Source organism: Coregonus clupeaformis, unplaced genomic scaffold (assembly GCF_020615455.1).
Source record: "Coregonus clupeaformis isolate EN_2021a unplaced genomic scaffold, ASM2061545v1 scaf3527, whole genome shotgun sequence".
NCBI classification, from domain to species: Eukaryota; Metazoa; Chordata; class Actinopteri; order Salmoniformes; family Salmonidae; genus Coregonus; species Coregonus clupeaformis.
Window position 1 is genome coordinate 25,771 of NW_025536981.1, and position 17,962 is coordinate 43,732.

Sequence of the window (17,962 nt, forward strand, 5' to 3'; positions counted from 1 at the left end):
AAGATGAACCTTCACCCCATTCTGAGGTCCTGAGCGGTCTGGAACAGGTTTTCATCAAGGATCTCTCTGTACTTTTCTCTGTTCATCTTTGCCTCTATCCTGACAAGTCTCCCAGTCCCTGCCGCTGAATGATGCTGCCACCACCATGCTTCACCGTAGGGATGGTGCCAGGTTTCCTCCATACGTGATGCTTGGCATTCAGGCCAAAGAGTTCAATCTTGGACTCATCAGACCAGAGAATCTTGTTTCTCATGGTCTGAGAGTCCTTTAGTTGCCTTTCGGCAAACTCCAAGCGGGCTTTCATGTGCCTTTTACTGAGGAGTGGCTTCCGTCTGGCCACTCTACCATGAAGGCCTGATTGGTGGAGTGCTGCAGAGATGGTTGTTCTTCTGGGAGGTTCTCCCATCTCCACAGAGAAACTCTGGAGCTCTGTCAGAGTGACCATCGGGTTCTTTGTCACCTCCCTGACCAAGGCCCTTCTCCCCCGATTTCTCAGTTTGACCGGGTGGCCAGCTGTAGGAAGAGTCTTGGTGGTTCCAAACTTCTTCCATTTAAGAATGATGGAGGCCACTGTGGGACCTTCAATGCTGCAGACATTTTTTGGTACCCTTCCCCAAATCTGTGCCTCAACAGAATCCTGTCTCGGAGCCCTACGGACAATTCCTTCGACCTCATGGCTTGGTTTTTGCTCTGACAACACTGTCAACTGTGGGACCTTATGTAGACCTGTGTGCCTTTCCAAATCATGTCCAATCAATTGAATTTACCACAGGTGGACTCCAATCAAGTTGTAAAAACATCTCAAGGATGATCAATGGAAACAGGATGCACCTGAGCTCAATTTCGAGTCTCATAGAAAAGGGTCTGAATACTTATGTAAGTAAGGTAATTTTGTTTTCTGTTTTTAATACATTTGCTAAAATGTTTTTGCTTTGTCATTATGGAGTATTGTGTGTAGATTGATGAGAAACATTTTTTATTTAATCTGTTTCAGAATAAGGCTGTAAAGTAACAAAATGTGGAAAAGGGGAAGGGTTCTGAATACTTTCCGAATGCATTGTATTTACAAAAAAATCTAGTTTATTTGATGGTTACAACTTTTCATGAAAACACACAAATCCTTAATGTTAGGCAAACAAAATATAATATTTCTCATGGGTGTGGGTAAGTGTTTCCATTTCTGTCTAATGATGTATTTTCAGAACAATATCTCTGTCCATTTAAGGGACCCAATTTGGCTCAGGAGCACCCCAGATATAAAAGCGAGGGAAATGTATCTATTTTCATAATTCTTTGTGAGGTACGTTTCATATCATTGTATGAAAACCAGTGTTAACTTAATTTTGTTAAATAATAGTGAATTCCATTCTTCCAAAATCTAGTCTAGAATTCCTGTTTGTAATGGAATCAAGCAATACACAGAGGGGCTATTTGAATGTACTTTATTCTTTATTCTGCTCATGTTACATGGAGAATAGAGATAAACTAAAGCACTACAGTCAGGAGATTTTCAGAAAGGTCCATCCGAGAGCTTCACTCTTCATCATGTCCTTTCTGTGACAGAAGATGGATGCAGGTTAAAATGTAATAAACCACTGTAAACACTAAAAACATTCTTACAATATTCTGTGTGTCGTCAACTACATATTAAACTTTGGGGCTCATTGTTTGAGTGAATAGAATACACTATAAACATCATGAATAACACCAACTGTGTCTACTACTAAATTCATGATTTCACTAAATATTTCATGAAGCAACGATGTCCAGTATTTATTGCAATAAATCCATCACATTGTAAGTGACCACTGAAACATATATATCATGCTTTTGCACAATAAAAAAAAAACATGACAGGGAACAATACTTCAATTTATAGTTATATGAATGAGAGTATGTTAATGGACATCATGGGTCAATTGCAACGAGCATTGGCAGGCGTACACAAGGTAATCTATCGTTAAACCATCAATACGCAATAAAATCATCCTCACAGCTGATCTCAATTGCATCCATCATTGGCCACTGAATTGTCGCTCCCTAGCGGATGTCAGCGTGAGCTTGTAGCCCTGATTGCTGCCAAAGTCTTTTCATGATATGGTTGCCCTCTGGTGGGTATTATCATTGGAACAAATTAACCCTGCTTTTTCAGAAGACTTTTTTTTATTTTTTTTATTTTTATTTCACCTTTATTTAACCAGGTAAGCCAGTTGAGAACAAGTTCTCATTTACAACTGCGACCTGGCCAAGATAAAGCAAAGCAGTGCGATAAAAACAACACAGAGTTACATATGGGGTAAAAAACATAAAGTCAAAAATACAACAGAAAATATATATACAGTGTGTGCAAATGTAGCAAGTTATGGAGGTAAGGCAATAAATAGGCTATAGTGCAAAATAATTACAATAGTATTAACACTGGAATGCTAGATGTGCAAGAGATTATGTGCAAATAGAGATACTGGGGTGCAAATGAGCAAAATAAATAACAATATAGGGATGAGGTAGTTGGGTGGGCTAATTTCAGATGGGCTGTGTACAGGTGCAGTGATCGGTAAGGTGCTCTGACAACTGATGCTTAAAGTTAGTGAGGGAGATAAGAGTCTCCAGCTTCAGAGATTTTTGCAATTCGTTCCAGTCATTGGCAGCAGAGAACTGGAAGGAATGGCGGCCAAAGGAGGTGTTGGCTTTGGGAATGACCAGTGAGATATACCTGCTGGAGCGCAGACTACGGGTGGGTGCTGCTATGGTGACCAATGAGCTAAGATAAGGCGGGGATTTGCCTAGCAGTGATTTATAGATGGCCTGGAGCCAGTGGGTTTGACGAGTCTGGAAGTTGAGTTTACAGTCTAACCAGACACCTAGGTATTTGTAGTTGTCCACATACTCTAGGTCAGACCCGTCAAGAGTGGTGATTCTAGTCGGGTGGGCGGGTGCCAGCAGCGTTCGATTGAAAAGCATGCATTTAGTTTTACTAGTGTTTAAGAGCAGTTGGAGGCTACTGAAGGAGTGTTGTATGGCATTGAAGCTCGTTTGGAGGTTTGTTAACACAGTGTCCAATGAAGGGCCAGATGTATACAAAATGGTGTCGTCTGCGTAGAGGTGGATCTGAGAGTCACCAGAAGCAAGAGCGACATCATTGATACACACGGAGAAAAGTGTCGGCCCAAGAATTGAACCCTGTGGCACCCCCATAGAGACTGCCATAGGTCCAGACAACAGGCCCTCCGATTTGACACACTGAACTCTATCTGAGAAGTAGTTGGTGAACCAGGCGAGGCAGTCATTTGAGAAACCAAGGCTATTTAGTCTGCCAATAAGAATGCGGTGGTTGACAGAGTCGAAAGCCTTGGCCAGGTCGATGAAGACGGCTGCACAGTACTGTCTATTATCAATCGCGGTTATAATATCGTTTAGGACCTTGAGCGTGGCTGAAGTGCACCCATGACCAGCTCGGAAACCGGATTGCATAGCGGAGAAGGTACAGTGGTATTCGAAATGGTCGGTGATCTGTTTGTTAACTTGGCTTTCAAATACTTTCGAAAGGCAGGGCAGGATGGATATAGGTCTGTAGCAGTTTGGATCTAGAGTGTCACCCCCTTTGAAGAGGGGGGATGACCGCGGCAGCTTTCCAATCTCTGGGGATCTCAGACGTTATGAAAGAGAGGTTGAACAGACTAGTAATAGGGGGTTGCGACAATTTCGGCGGCTAGTTTTAGAAAGAAAGGGTCCAGATTGTCTAGCCCAGCTGATTTGTAGGGGTCCAGATTTTGCAGCTCTTTCAAAACGTCAGCTGTCTGAATTTGTGTGAAGGAGAAGCGGGGGGCATGGGCAAGTTTCAGCGGAGGGTGCAGAGTTGGTGGCCGGGGTAGTGGTAGCCAGATGGAAAGCATGGCCAGCTGTAGCAAAATGCTTGTTGAAATTCTCGATTATTGTAGATTTATCGGTGGTGATAGTGTTTCCTAGCCTCAGTGCAGTGGGCAACTGGGAGGAAGTGCTCTTATTCTCCATGGACTTTACAGTGTCCCAAAACTTTTTGGAGTTAGTGCTACAGGATGCAAATTTCTGTTTGAAAAAGTTTGCCTTTGCTTTCCTGACTGCTTGTGTATATTGGTTCCTAACTTCCCTGAAAAGTTGCATATCGCGGGGGCTATTTGATGCTAATGCAGTACGCCACAGGATGTTTTTGTGCTGGTCAAGGGCAGTCAAGTCTGAGGAGAACCAGGGGCTATATCGGTTCTTAGTTCTGTATTTTTTGAATGGGGCATGTTTATTTAAGATTGAGAGGAAATTACGTTTAAGGAACAACCAGGCATCCTCTACTGACTGAATGAGATCTATATCCATCCAGGATACCTGGGCCAGGTCAATTAGGAAGGCCTGCTCGCTAAAGTGTTTTAGGGAGCGTTTGACAGTGATGAGGGGTGGTCGTTTGACCGCGGACCCGTTACGGACGCAGGCAATAAGGCAGTGATCGCTGAGATCCTGGTTGAAGACAGCTGAGGTGTATTTAGAGGGTATGTTAGTCAGGATGATATCTATGAGGGTACCCATGTTTACGGATTTAGGGTTGTACCTGGTAGGTTCGTTGATAATTTGCGTGAGGTTGAGGGCATCTAGTTTGGATTGTAGGATGGCCGGGGTATTAAGCATATCCCAATTTAGGTCACCAAGCAGTACGAACTCTGAGGATAAATGGGGGCAATCAATTCACATATGGTGTCCAGGGCACATCTGGGGGCTGAGGGGGGTCTGTAGCAAGCGGCAACAGTGAGAGACTTATTTCTGGAAAGGTGGATTTTTAGAAGTAGAAGCTCAAACTGTTTGGGCACAGACCTGGATAGTATGATAGAGCTCTGCAGGCTATCTCTACAGTAGATTGCAACTCCACCCCCTTTGGCAGTTCTATCTAGACGGAAAATTTTATAGTTGGGGATGGAAATTTCAGAATTTTTGGTGGCCTTCCTGAGCCAGGATTCAGACACTGCTAGAACGTCAGGGTTGGCGGAGTGTGCTAACGCAGTGAATAACTCAAACTTAGGAAGTAGACTTCTGATGTTTACGTGCAAGAAACCAAGACTTTTGCGATTACAGAAGTCAGCAAATGATAGCGCCTGGGGAGTAGGAGTGATACTGAGGGCTGCAGGGCCTGGGTTAGCCTCTACATCACCAGAGGAACAGAGGAGGACTAGAATAAGGATACGGCTAAAGGCTTTAAGAACTGGTCTTCTAGTGCGTTGGGTACATAGAATAAAGGGGGAAGATTTCCGGGTGTTGTAGAAAAGATTCAGGGCATTATGTACAGACAAGGATATGGAAGGATATGAGTAAAGTGGGGGTAAACCTAAGCGTTGGGTAACAATGAAAGAGATAGTATCACTAGAGGCACCAATTGAGTCGGTCTCTGCGTGTATGGGGGTGGGACAAAGGAGCTATCTAAGGCAGGTTTAGCTGGGCTGGGGGATCTACAGTGAAATAGTACAATTAGAAATAACCGAAACAACAATAAGCTAACCATGTTTGGGCTGAGGCTAAACATAAACAGGATGTAGTACCGTAAAAAGGAACAGTCCAGCAGACATCAGCTGTATAGCTGAGTTATCATAAGGTCCGGTGAACAGCAATAGGATAGTTCGGAGGCTGCTAAAGCACTAGCAGGTAAGAGGCCACGGCTAGCGTGTGCTAGCGGGCCGGGGCTAGCAGATGGAATCTTCGTGGTCGACGTCGTCGTAACCACATCAGACGATTTCGTCGGCAGGGCGATTTATCTATTTGACAACCATTCTGTACAACTGAAACAAAGTATTTCCTTGTTTACCACGGCAATCTACAGTGCCTTGCAAAATTATTCATCCCCCTTGGCGTTTTTCCTATTTTGTTGCATTACAACCTGTAATTTAAATGGATTTTTATTTGGATTTCATTTAATGGACATATACAAAATAGTCAAAATTGGTGAAGTGAAATGAAAAAAATAACTTGTTTCAAAACATTCTAAGAAGTAAATAACGGAAAAGTGGTGCGTGCATATGTATTCACCCCCTTTGCTATGAAGCCCCTAAGTAAGATCTGGTGCAACCAATTACCTTCAAAAGTCACATAATTAGTTAAATAAAGTCCACCTGTGTGCAATCTAAGTGTCACATGATCTGTCACATGATCTCAATATATATACACCTGTTCTGAAAGGCCCCAGAGTCTGCAACACCACTAAGCAAGGGGCACCACCAAGCAAGCGGCACCATGAAGACCAAGGAGCTCTCCAAAACAGGTCAGGGACAAAGTTGTGGAGAATTACAGATCAGCGTTGGGGTATGAAAAAATATCAGAAACTTTGAACATCCCACGGAGCACCATTCAATCCATTATAAAAAAATGGAAAGAATATGGCACCACAACAAACATGCCAAGAGAGGCAAGGAGGGCATTAATCAGAGAGGCAACAAAGAGACCAAAGATAGAGATTGGAGTATCTGTCCGTAGGACCACTTTAAGTCGTACACTCCACAGAGCTGGGCTTTATGGAAGAGTGGCCAGAAAAACCCCATTGTTTAAAGAAAAAAATAAGTAAACACGTTTGGTGTTCGCCAAAAGCCATGTGGGAGACTCCCCAAACATATGGAAGAAGGTACTCTGGTCAGATGAGACTAAAATTGAGCTTTTTGGCCATCAAGGAAAACGCTACAGTTGAAGTCGGAAGTTTACATACACTTCGGTTAGAGTCATTAAAACAAATTTTTAAACCAGTCCACACATTTCTTGTTAACAAACTATCGTTTTGGCGAGTCGGTTAGGACATCTACTTTGAGCAAGACACAAGTAATGTTTCCAATAATTGTTTACAGACACTAAGTTGACTGTGCCTTTAAACAGCTTGGAAAATTCCAGGAAATGATGTCATGGCTTTAGAAGCTTCTGATAGGCTAATTGACATCATTTGAGTCAATTGGAGGTGTACCTGTGGATGTATTTCAAGGCCTACCTTCAAACTCAGTGCCTCTTTGCTTGACATCATAGGAAAATCAAAAGAAATCAGCCAAGAAAAATTGTAGACCTCCACAGTTTGGTTCATCCTTGGGAACAGTTTCCAAATGCCTGAAGGTACCACGTTCATCTGTACAAACAATAATATGCAACTATAAACACCATGGGACCACGCAGCCGTTATACCACTCAGGAGGAGACGCGTTCTGTCTCCTAGAGATTAACGTACTTTGGTGCGAAAAGTGCAAATCAATCCCAGAACAACAGCAAAGGACCTTGTGAAGATGCTGGAGGAAACAGGTACAAAAGTATCTATATCCACAGTAAAACGAGTCCTATATCGACATAACCTGAAAGGCCGCTCAGCTAGAAAGAAGCCACTGCTCCAAAACCGCCATAAAAAAGCCAGACTACGGTTTGCAACTGCACATGGGGACAATGATCGTAGTTTTTGGAGAAATGTCCTCTGGTCTAATGAAACAAAAATAGAACTGTTTGGCCATAATGACCATTGTTATGTTTGGAGGAAAAAGGGGGTGCTTGCAAGACGAAGAACACCATCCCAACTGTGAAGCACAGGGATGGCAGCATCATGCTGTGGGGGTGCTTTGCTGCAGGAGGGACTGGTGCACTTCACAAAATAGATGGCATCATGAGGAAGGAAAATTATGTGGATATATTGAAGCAACATCTCAAGACATCAGTCAAAAATTCACCCAACTTTATGTGGGAAGCTTGTGGAAGGCTACCCAAAACGTTTGACCCAAGTTAAACAATTTAAAGGCAATGCTACCAAATACTAATTGAGTGTATGTAAACTTCTGACCCACTGGGAATGTGATGAAAGAAATAAAAGCTGAAATAAAAATTCTCTCTACTATTATTCTGACATTTCACATTCTTAAAATAATGTGGTGTTCCTAACTGATCTAAGACAGGGAATTTTTACTAGGATTAAATGTCAGGAATTGTGAAAAACTGAGTGTAAATGTATTTGGCTAAGGTGTATGTAAACTTCCGACTTCAACTGTATATCTGGCGCAAACCCAACACCTCTCATCACCCCGAGAACACCATCCTCACAGTGAAGCATGGTGGTGGCAGCATCATGCTGTGGGGATGTTTTTCCATCGGCAGGGACTGGGAAACTGGTCAGAATTGAAGGAATGATGGATGGCGCTAAATATAGGAAAATTCTTGAGGGAAACCTATTTCAGTCTTCCAGAGATTTGAGACTGGGACGGAGGTTCACCTTCCAGCAGGACAATGACCCTAAGCATACTGCTAAAGCAACACTCTAGTGGTTTAAGGGGACACATTTAAATGTCTTGGAAAGGCCTAGTCAAAGCCCAGACCTCAATCCAATTGAGAATCTGTGGTGTGACTTAAAGATTGCTGTACACCAGCGGAACCCATCCAACTTGAAGGAGCTGGAACAGTTTTGCCTTGAAGAATGGGCAAAAATCCCAGTGGCTAGATGTGCCAAGCTTATAGAGACATACCCCAAGAGACTTGCAGCTGTAATTGCTGCAAAAGGTGGCTCTACAAAATATTGACTTTGGGCGGGGTGAATAGTTATGTACGCTCAAGTTCTGTTTTTTTTGTCTTATTTCTTGTTTGTTTCACAATAAAAAATATTTAGCTTTTTCAAAGTGGTAGGCATGTTGTGTAAATCAAATTATACAACCCCCCCCCCCCAAAAAAATAAAAATAAATCTTAATTCCAGGTTGTAAGCCAACAAAATAGGAAAAATGCCATGGGGGGTGAATACATTCACAAGCCACTGTACTATGGCAATATAGCATACACTACACATTGTATGAATGGAAAAGTCATGTTGGTGTAATCCTTTTAATTTTTAGTTTCTAATTTATGTAATCAATTAATAATTTAACTCTTCTAAATAAAATATGGACATGTTTGTGTGGATAGACGTGATTATTTATTTATTTGTAGATCGTGAAAACACTGAATAATCTTTTCTTACAGGGCTACATTAATTAGGCCAGTCGGCTTTCCTACTGTGGCATATTGTGCTATATTAAAGAAACAATCTCTGAATTGGAAAGAAATGTGGTAGGGAAAGGAATTTTTTATTATTATCTTAAAAGGTAACATGCAAAGGTTTCCCTGTTTTTTTTGTGTGTGTTTTTTTTACCTTTATATAACAGCTAATAACATAATAAAATGATCTGCAATAATATTTCGGTCAGAGTACATTTTGTATCCTTGATTTAACACTAAGAGAGGCATGACCACCTGTCAACATGCTCCTTTGGAATGCTTGGAAATTATGTCATTTCAAGGCATTGTGAAAATTCCATAATCTGAAAAGGTCAAAGTCATCTGATTTAGGTGCACAATTTCACACAATCTCTGAGCTCACATGCTCGATATTGTACACAATTAAAAACAATCAGAACTCTATTTTACGTTTTACATTTGATCCAGCTATTCCAGTGAGGAAATATTCCAGAGCTGGGATTTTGAAGTAGTTTTCACTTACATTTACATTTTAGTCATTTAGCAGATGCTCTTATCCAGAGCGGGTTACAGTTAGTGAGTGCATACATTTTCATACTTTTCACTTGCGCTGCACAGTGAGACCTTCCCGCGTCTAGTTGGATTTATGCTGTAGAATGAGAAGATGCTGTTCTCCATCTAGCTAATTATAATAAACCACTTGAAACGACACTACAGTTTACTGTGATCTTTATGAATGGACAGCGCTAAAATGGTGAGAGTATTTGTGATTGAGAAAAATAATCAAATACATTTTACCAGGAGAGATCATGGGTATAACGTTACTTGGCTAGCTAGCTACTATCTAGCAACACTTGGGCTAGCTATCGTTAGCTAGCTAGCTAACTGTTACGGAGTCTAGTTGATAGGTAATCGACTAGTTGGACTGTTCCCGAGACTCCACGCGTAGGGATTTGTACAAGGCTTAACAAGGCTATTGAACTGAACATTGGTGTCTGTCTTTATTCCTTAATCCAACATATCATACAGAAACATGGTATCAGAAGTGGCTCGGAAAACACACGTTTGTTATTTTTGTAGCTAAGTACAGTATAGGCGCAGTTACGTTCCATATGCGAACACAAGCCGTTTCCTACTCACAACACTGATCAACTCGTGTTAGCTGGCTAGCTAGCATCACTACCTACCTCCATGACTGAAGACAAAGAAATCTCCTATTCCATTGCTATGGCAGCGAACATTCCGCCACCAAATCACATGATTCTCACAGGGGACTGGAATACTAATTGGGACAACTTCAGGGATGAATTCGAGGACTATGCGCTGGCGACCGGTCTACATGAGAAACCCAACGAGGTACAAGCGGCAACTCTGAGGAGTTTAATGGGCAGCGAATGCAGGCATATCTACCGGCACAATCTCACCCTCACGGCACGACAACAGTGTGATGCAAAGGCTATATTGGATGCATTGGGGAATTACTTCAAACCCGCCAGAAACGTAATTTACGAGCGGTTCGTTTTGGAAGCTGCAAACAGGAAGAGGGTGAGTCAGTACACAACTTTGTAACCCGTTTGAGAGAGAAATCCGCCACTTGTGAATACGGGGGATTGAAAGATGAACTGATTCGTGACAAAATAGTACTGGGAATTGCAAATGAGAATACGCGCCGGCGTCTACTGAGAGAGAGAGGCTTAACATTAGTAACTGCCATCGAAATGTGCCGCACTGCTGAAGTCACTGACATGAGAATGAGAGCAATGGAAACGGAAACCCCACGCTCCGACGTTGATACTGTTCACGCTGTTGCTAGGCAGACATTCAGACAAAACCAATCGAGGCAGAGTAATTCACCACGAACGGTGAACACAGAGAGCCCCGTAGCATGTAAATACTGTGGGAATACACACACACGTGGCAAAGAGCACTGCCCGGCCTATGGAAAACCATGCAGAGCTTGTGGAACTAATAATCACTTTGCAAAAGTGTGTCTCAAAAGCAAAAGAAGGGTGAGTGAGGGCAAGATTCACTGTGTTGATGATGTTACTCAATGTTCAGAGCTGAACAGTGAAAGTGACATTTACATGCATGAATCCATTGGGGCTGTACACTCAAGAGGGAAGAAATGGTTTGTGACACTACGATTACACAACAAGCAACAACAATGTCAACTGGATTCGGGTGCTACATGCAACGTAATGAGCTACAAAGACAAAATCAATCTGGCACCTGACACACATCTATTTCCCAGCGATACTAGACTAAAGCTGTACTCAGGAGAACTAATGAGCTCTATGGGCACCTTTGAGACCGAATGTGTTATTCGGGGACGCAAACACAAGCTGGAGTTCGAGATTGTGAAAACCAGTCAAAATCCTCTCCTCTCAGGCTCTACATGCGAACGCCTGGGACTGATGCAGTTCACTGTACCAAATGACCTGCACATTGTGGATCATGTCCAGCATGGACCCCTGTCCAAAGAACAACTACTCAGCAGATATGACGATGTATTCAACATGCCCGTTGAATCAGTGCCTGGGGAGGTACACTTTGAAGTGGATGAGAGCATTACTCCAGTCCAGTGTGCTCCTCGCAATGTGCCCATTGCAATGAAAGTGGCTGTGAAGGCCCAGCTGGACAAGTACGAGGCCGATGGCCACATGACATCTGTGACTGAACCAACTGACTGGATCAGCAATATGGTCATAGTGAAAAAACCAGAGAAGCTGAGGGTCTGCATCGACCCAAAGCATCTGAACCAAGCACTGAAACGATCCCACTACATCATGCCGACACTAGAGGATGTCCTCTATAAGCTTCCCAAGGCCAGGATTTTCACCTTGGTGGATGCCCGAGATGCATTCCTTCAATGCAAGCTGGACGAAGAAAGCAGCTTCATGACTACCTTCTGGACCCCCTGGGGTCGGAAACGCTGGCTCAAGCTCCCGTTTGGTGTCTCAGTGGCGCCTGAGGTATACCAACGCAAGCAGCACGAGTTACTGGCTGGGCTCAAGGGCATTGAACCCATCGCCGATGATATCCTGATCGTAGGCTGTGGTGAAACAGACGAAGAAGCAGAACGCGACCACGATGTGAAGCTCCTGGCACTGATGGAGCGCTGCCGATCAGTTAAGCTTCGTCTTGGCCTGAAGAAGCTGCAGTTCAAGGTGAAAGACGTCCACTTCCATGGCCACATTCTCTCGGCAAAAGGCCTGAAGCCGGACCCAGACAAGGTCCAAGCGATCCTCGACATGCCAAACCCGTCTGATGCAAAAGGAGTACAGCGTCTCATCGGCTTTGCAAACTATCTTGCAAAGTTCATGCCACACCTATCAGCAGTCTGTGAGCCTCTGCGCCGGTTGCTGGACAAAGACACACCATGGCACTGGCTACCCAAGCACGAGGCCGCAGTGCAGGAGATGAAATCTCTGGCTTCATCCATGCCAGTGTTGCGCTACTACGACGTCACGAAGCCTGTCACAATCCAGAGCGACTCTAGCCAAAGGGGACTTGGATGCTGCCTTATGCAGGAAGGCCAGCCCGTTGCGTTTGCCTCGAGAGCGCTCACCCCCACCGAACAAAACTATGCACAAATTGAGAAAGAGTGCCTCAGCATCGTCTTCTCCTGCCAGCGATTCCATCACTTCTTATATGGTCGAGAGCTGGTCACCGCTGAAACTGACCACAAACCACTCATTGCCATATTCAGTAAACCTCTCCTCAACGCGCCCAAGAGGCTTCAAAGTATGCTCCTGACTCTGCAAAACTACAGCCTGAAGGTCATTTACAAGCCAGGACCTGAGATGTACATCAGCGACACACTGAGCAGGGCAACAGCACAATGTACAGGTAGAGGCACTGCCTATCAGCGGCAGGCCATCTGCTCGCTACAGCAGGAACAACAAGATGTTCAACAGATCAATCAGGCAGACTACTTAAACGTGACAGATCACCGCCTAGCCCAGATCAGGCAACATACTGACAAGGACGAACACCTACAGTCACTGAAGTCCATGGCTCTAGCAGGTTGGCCATATCTGAAAGAGGAGACACCTTTCACAGTGAGAGAATACTGGACCTTTCGAGATGAGATCAGTGTGCAAAATGGCGTCTTGTTCAGAGGTCAGAAGGTCATTATTCCCAAATCACTACGTCCAGAGATGCTTACCCGCATACACTCCAGTCACGTCGGAGGTGACGCATGCTACCGTCAGGCTCGTGAAACATTATACTGGCCAAACATGCAAGCAGAAATTAAAGACTTTGTCAGCAACTGTACCACATGCAACGAGTACGCTCATGAACAGCAAAAGGAAACCATGATGTCACACGAACTGCCCACAAGGGCCTGGCAAATCATCAGCATGGACTTATTCAGCCACAGACAAAAGGACTATCTTCTCCTCGTTGATCATTACTCTGACTTTTGGGAAATTGAACTGCTCCCTGACTTGTCCGCAGAGACGGTCATAAAGCGCTGCAAGGCGCAGTTTGCAAGGCAAGGTCAGCCTGACAAGGTAATCACGGACAATGGCCCACAATTCACTGCACAGTTCAAGCGTTTCGCCTCAGAATGGGAGTTTGACCACGTGACCTCCTCTCCAAGACACCCAAAAGCAAATGGCAAGGCAGAATCAGCTGTCAAGATTGCAAAAAACCTGTTAAGCAGGGCCTTGCGCGACAGCAACGACCCATGGAAAGCGATCTTACAGTGGAGGAACACACCCACCGAAAACATGGACAGCAGCCCAGCACAACGCCTTCTGTCCAGACGTCTGAAGACTAATATCCCCGTAGCTAACAAGCTACTTGAGCCCTGCGTCATGGTTGGCGTCACGGACAAACTGCGTCACAGAAAGCAGCTCGCTAAGTGCTTCTACGACCGGACTGCTCGAGACCACACAGGACTTTGGAGGCTGGGCACATGCCTACAGAGAGTTGCACCACGTTCTTACCTGGTGGATGTTGGTGGCTCCCTCTATCGTCGCAATCGGGTGGATCTGCGCGTAGCAGAGCAGACAAACCAGAACATGCCATACACTCACTTAGATGAGCTGGATCACAGTCCAGGCCTAAGGGTAAGGGGTGCAGAATTGAGACATGAGCCAACTGAAGGTGAAGCTTCTACCCCACCAAACTCTCCAGCTCGTGGCCCTAATCCTACCCCTGTCAGAGCCAATACTTACTCACGGGTGGGTCGGCTGTGCAAGCCACCGGACAGGCTTACTCTGTAAGCAAGAGACTTAACTTGTTGTCTGTTAATTTAAAAAAAAATATTTCAAAAAAATGAAAAAAAATAAAAAAAATAAAATAAAAAAGGAAGATGACAGCTGAAGTAAAAAGAAAATGTCATGCTTTTCAATTGTTATGACTTGACTGTTAAGAACGCAATGTTATGCCGTTATGTTTGCACTTTCTATTGAAAAGGATGATGTTACGGAGTCTAGTTGATAGGTAATCGACTAGTTGGACTGTTCCCGAGACTCCACGCGTAGGGATTTGTACAAGGCTTAACAAGGCTATTGAACTGAACATTGGTGTCTGTCTTTATTCCTTAATCCAACATATCATACAGAAACACTAACCTTGTGCTCACAGTATATTTAGCAGAACAGGCCTAGCTACATGGTAACATTTAACCAGAAATATCATAACTTAATTATTTTTAATGTGGTAGCTAACTAGTTAGCCACGATTTGGTTAGTTAACTAGCTAGTTAGCTGTCTGCAGAATAAATGGTTGTCTAGCTAGCTAACTTTCTAGCTAGTTAGCTAGTTTACTTCTTGGGAAACAATATTTCTGCTAAGTGTATTAACTTGCTAACATTCATTATAGATGATTTATGTCATACAACAATTTCGTATTACCTCAAAAATGTGTTGCTTGCAGTAAACCATTGTTGTTTTCTTTAAGCCTTGAAATTATGTCATCCTTGCATTCTGGCCAGAAAATGACATCTTTGAAAAAAATGACAGCCAAAATGTAATGATAGACAAAAATACTGTTGTGGATTATTTAATGAAGCCTACATGAGCATTATTATTAAGAGTTAGGGTTTTTATGGAGAACTTTAGCTTTAATCAATTAAAAATGCAAAGTGCTTCATTTTATATTGATATGTAGATTGTCTATCACACATTTTGCTGCAATCATATCACTTTTGTTTACAATGTTTTAATTAATTAAAAGTTGTTCTACATTAACGTTATTTTCGCAGACGAGTAGCCTCGATGTAGGCATCATTTGGGTAAGTAATAGTCTGCAATTAAACATGATAACTACATCATTCTACTACCAGGAGATTCTAGTCTAATCATATTTTTTCAGTTGTTATATGACATTACTCAGTTAAACGTTTTCCTATATAGATTTCGTTGTTCTTGATGTTACTTAATTCGGGTGGGAGTAGTGAACGCAGACAATGGCCATTTCCGCAGTCTAGTATCAAGCTGGCTTGGCGCGGTAAAAACTTAATTTTATCTGGTCTGCTAGTTTATTCCGGTGTTCCTTTCGTTGCAGCCACAGATATTTTAGGGCAGAGCTCCGTGTAATCTCCCGGTAGTATTGTTTTGAGGAAACCAGCGCTAACACAGTGGTACCTGAGAAGTTTAGCTTGTTAGTTGCAATCGACCCTTTATACTTACAAAGCAATTGAGGTTGGGTCTGTCATCATACATGACATAAGGGAGTTTGCAAATTATAACCAACGTAATTATGTTGATTGAAAGAACTGACCTGGGAACCGGCATCACAACTCTTGGCCTCACTCCTCATCCTTTCCCTTCTGTGACAGAGAGGATGGATGGATTATGAGAAGATTAAAATGTTACTGTGTACTGTAAAACATTTTATACTGTGTACTCTGGTTGAAATTTTACAATGGGGAACTTCAACAGGTATGTATAGTTACTTGGTAACAAATTATGCATTTATTACTTATTTTCTTCAGGAATACATGGGTGAATATCGAGAATTGAAATGACCATTAAACAGAGTCCCAGATACCAGACTTTAAAACTATTTAAGGTTGAGGCTTTTGCCATGGGAAGCTGCAAAATTACAACCATTACAACACTGTACATTGACAGCAAATTCACTGACCTTGGAGCCGGCATCACGACTCTTGGCTCTCATCTTGTTGACCTGAGACTCAGCAATATCAGCCCTCTCTTCTGCCTCATCCAGTTCATGCTGAATCTTACGGAACTTGCCCAAATTGGCATTGGCTTGTTCCTCCTGTGAAAAATGTTAAATAGGATTTAAGTTTCTAGCAAACACAACAATTTGAGAATTACAAATGCATCAGTTGGATGATGGAAGGTTTTCTACTTACGGCCTCCTCTGAAGTTCTCTTGTAGGATTTGACCTTCAGCTGCAGTTTGTCCACCAGGTCCTGCAGACGGCTCAAATTCTTACGGTCTTCCTCAGTCTGCACCCAAAAATAATGGAATAAATCATAAGTCATACTGAATACAATATAAATGTTACATTTGATTCTGAACATGTTAATAGTGCACTTTCAACTTAAAGTTTATGATGTACCTGGTATGTGAGCTCCTTGATGCGTCTCTCATATTTACGGACTCCTTTCACAGAATCACTGCTCCTCCTTTGCTCCATTTCCACTTCACTCTCTAGCTCTCTCACCTAGAAAGATATGATCAACGTTAACACACCATTTCCAATTATTTTGTTAGTTACCACTACTTTCAATATTGAAGATAGAAATATGTCTAGAAATATGAAATGTGACATTGAATTAATAGAAAGGAATGTAGCTTAGACACTTACTCTGGCCTCCAGCTTCTGGATCTGCTTCTTGCCACCCTTCATGGCGATTTGTTCAGCTTCATCCAGGCGGTGCTGCAGGTCCTTGATAGTCTGCTCCATGTTCTTTTTCATGCGCTCCAGGTGAGCACTGGTGTCCTGCTCCTTCTTCAGCTCCTCTGCCATCATGGCAGCATCAGTAATGGCCTTCTTGGCCTTTTCCTCAGCATTTCTGCACTCCTGCACAGCCTCCTCCACTTCATTCTGAAGCTGGGATGTGTCGCCCTCTAGCTTCTTCTTCTGGCTCAGTAAGCTGGTGTTCTACATATACAGTGGGGAGAACAAGTATTTGATACACTGCCGATTTTGCAGGTTTTCCTACTTACAAAGCATGTAGAGGTCTGTAATTTTTATCATAGGTACACTTCAACTGTGAGAGACGGAATCTAAAACAAAAATCCTGAAAATCACATTGTATGATTTTTAAGTAATTAATTTGCATTTTATTGCATGACATAAGTATTTGATCACCTACCAACCAGTAAGAATTCCGGCTCTCACAGACCTGTTAGTTTTTCTTTAAGAAGCCCTCCTGTTCTCCACTCATTACCTGTATTAACTGCACCTGTTTGAACTCGTTACCTGTATAAAAGACACCTGTCCACACACTCAATCAAACATACTCCAACCTCTCCACAATGGCCAAGACCAGAGAGCTGTGTAAGGACATCAGGGATAAAATTGTAGACCTGCACAAGGCTGGGATGGGCTACAGGACAATAGGCAAGCAGCTTGGTGAGAAGGCAACAACTGTTGGCGCAATTATTAGAAAATGGAAGAAGTTCAAGATGACGGTCAATCACCCTCGGTCTGGGGCTCCATGCAAGATTTCACCTCGTGGGGCATCAATGATCATGAGGAAGGTGAGGGATCAGCCCAGAACTACACGGCAGGACCTGGTCAATGACCTGAAGAGAGCTGGGACCACAGTCTCAAAGAAAACCATTAGTAACAAACTACGCCGTCATGGATTAAAATCCTGCAGCGTACGCAAGGTCCCCCTGCTCAAGCCAGCGCATGTCCAGGCCCGTCTGAAGTTTGCCAATGACCATATGGATGATCCAGAGGAGGAATGGGAGAAGGTCATGTGGTCTGATGAGACAAAAATATAGCTTTTTGGTCTAAACTCCACTCGCCATGTTTGGAGGAAGAAGAAGGTTGAATACA

At 43.2% G+C, this 17,962-nt stretch overlaps 1 protein-coding gene across 1 annotated transcript; it reads right to left on the bottom strand.

The window, feature by feature from the left end:
* Nucleotides 1–1,444: 1,444 nt before the first annotated feature.
* LOC123481232 (myosin-7-like) lies at nt 1,445–17,052 on the bottom strand. The gene is made up of 6 exons (XM_045220302.1): nt 16,760–17,052; nt 16,511–16,615; nt 16,302–16,397; nt 16,070–16,204; nt 15,704–15,752; nt 1,445–1,554 (listed from the first exon to the last, which is right to left on the bottom strand). The coding sequence occupies exons 1-5, from the start codon at nt 16,922–16,924 to the stop codon at nt 15,732–15,734; spliced, it is 522 nt and encodes a 173-aa protein (XP_045076237.1). The 5' UTR covers nt 16,925–17,052; the 3' UTR covers nt 1,445–1,554; nt 15,704–15,731.
* Nucleotides 17,053–17,962: the final 910 nt, after the last annotated feature.

What these genes read in the sequence shown, in the direction of transcription:
- LOC123481232 (XM_045220302.1), bottom strand. Translation starts at nt 16,924, where the DNA reads ATGATGGCAGAGGAGCTGAAGAAGGAGCAGGACACCAGTGCTCACCTG. An exon ending in TCCAGAAGCTGGAGGCCAGA is followed by an intron (nt 16,616 to 16,759) that starts GTAAGTGTCTAA and finishes ATATCTTTCTAG; the next exon opens with GTGAGAGAGCTAGAGAGTGA. An exon ending in AGAGAACTTCAGAGGAGGCC is followed by an intron (nt 16,205 to 16,301) that starts GTAAGTAGAAAA and finishes CATTTTTCACAG; the next exon opens with GAGGAACAAGCCAATGCCAA.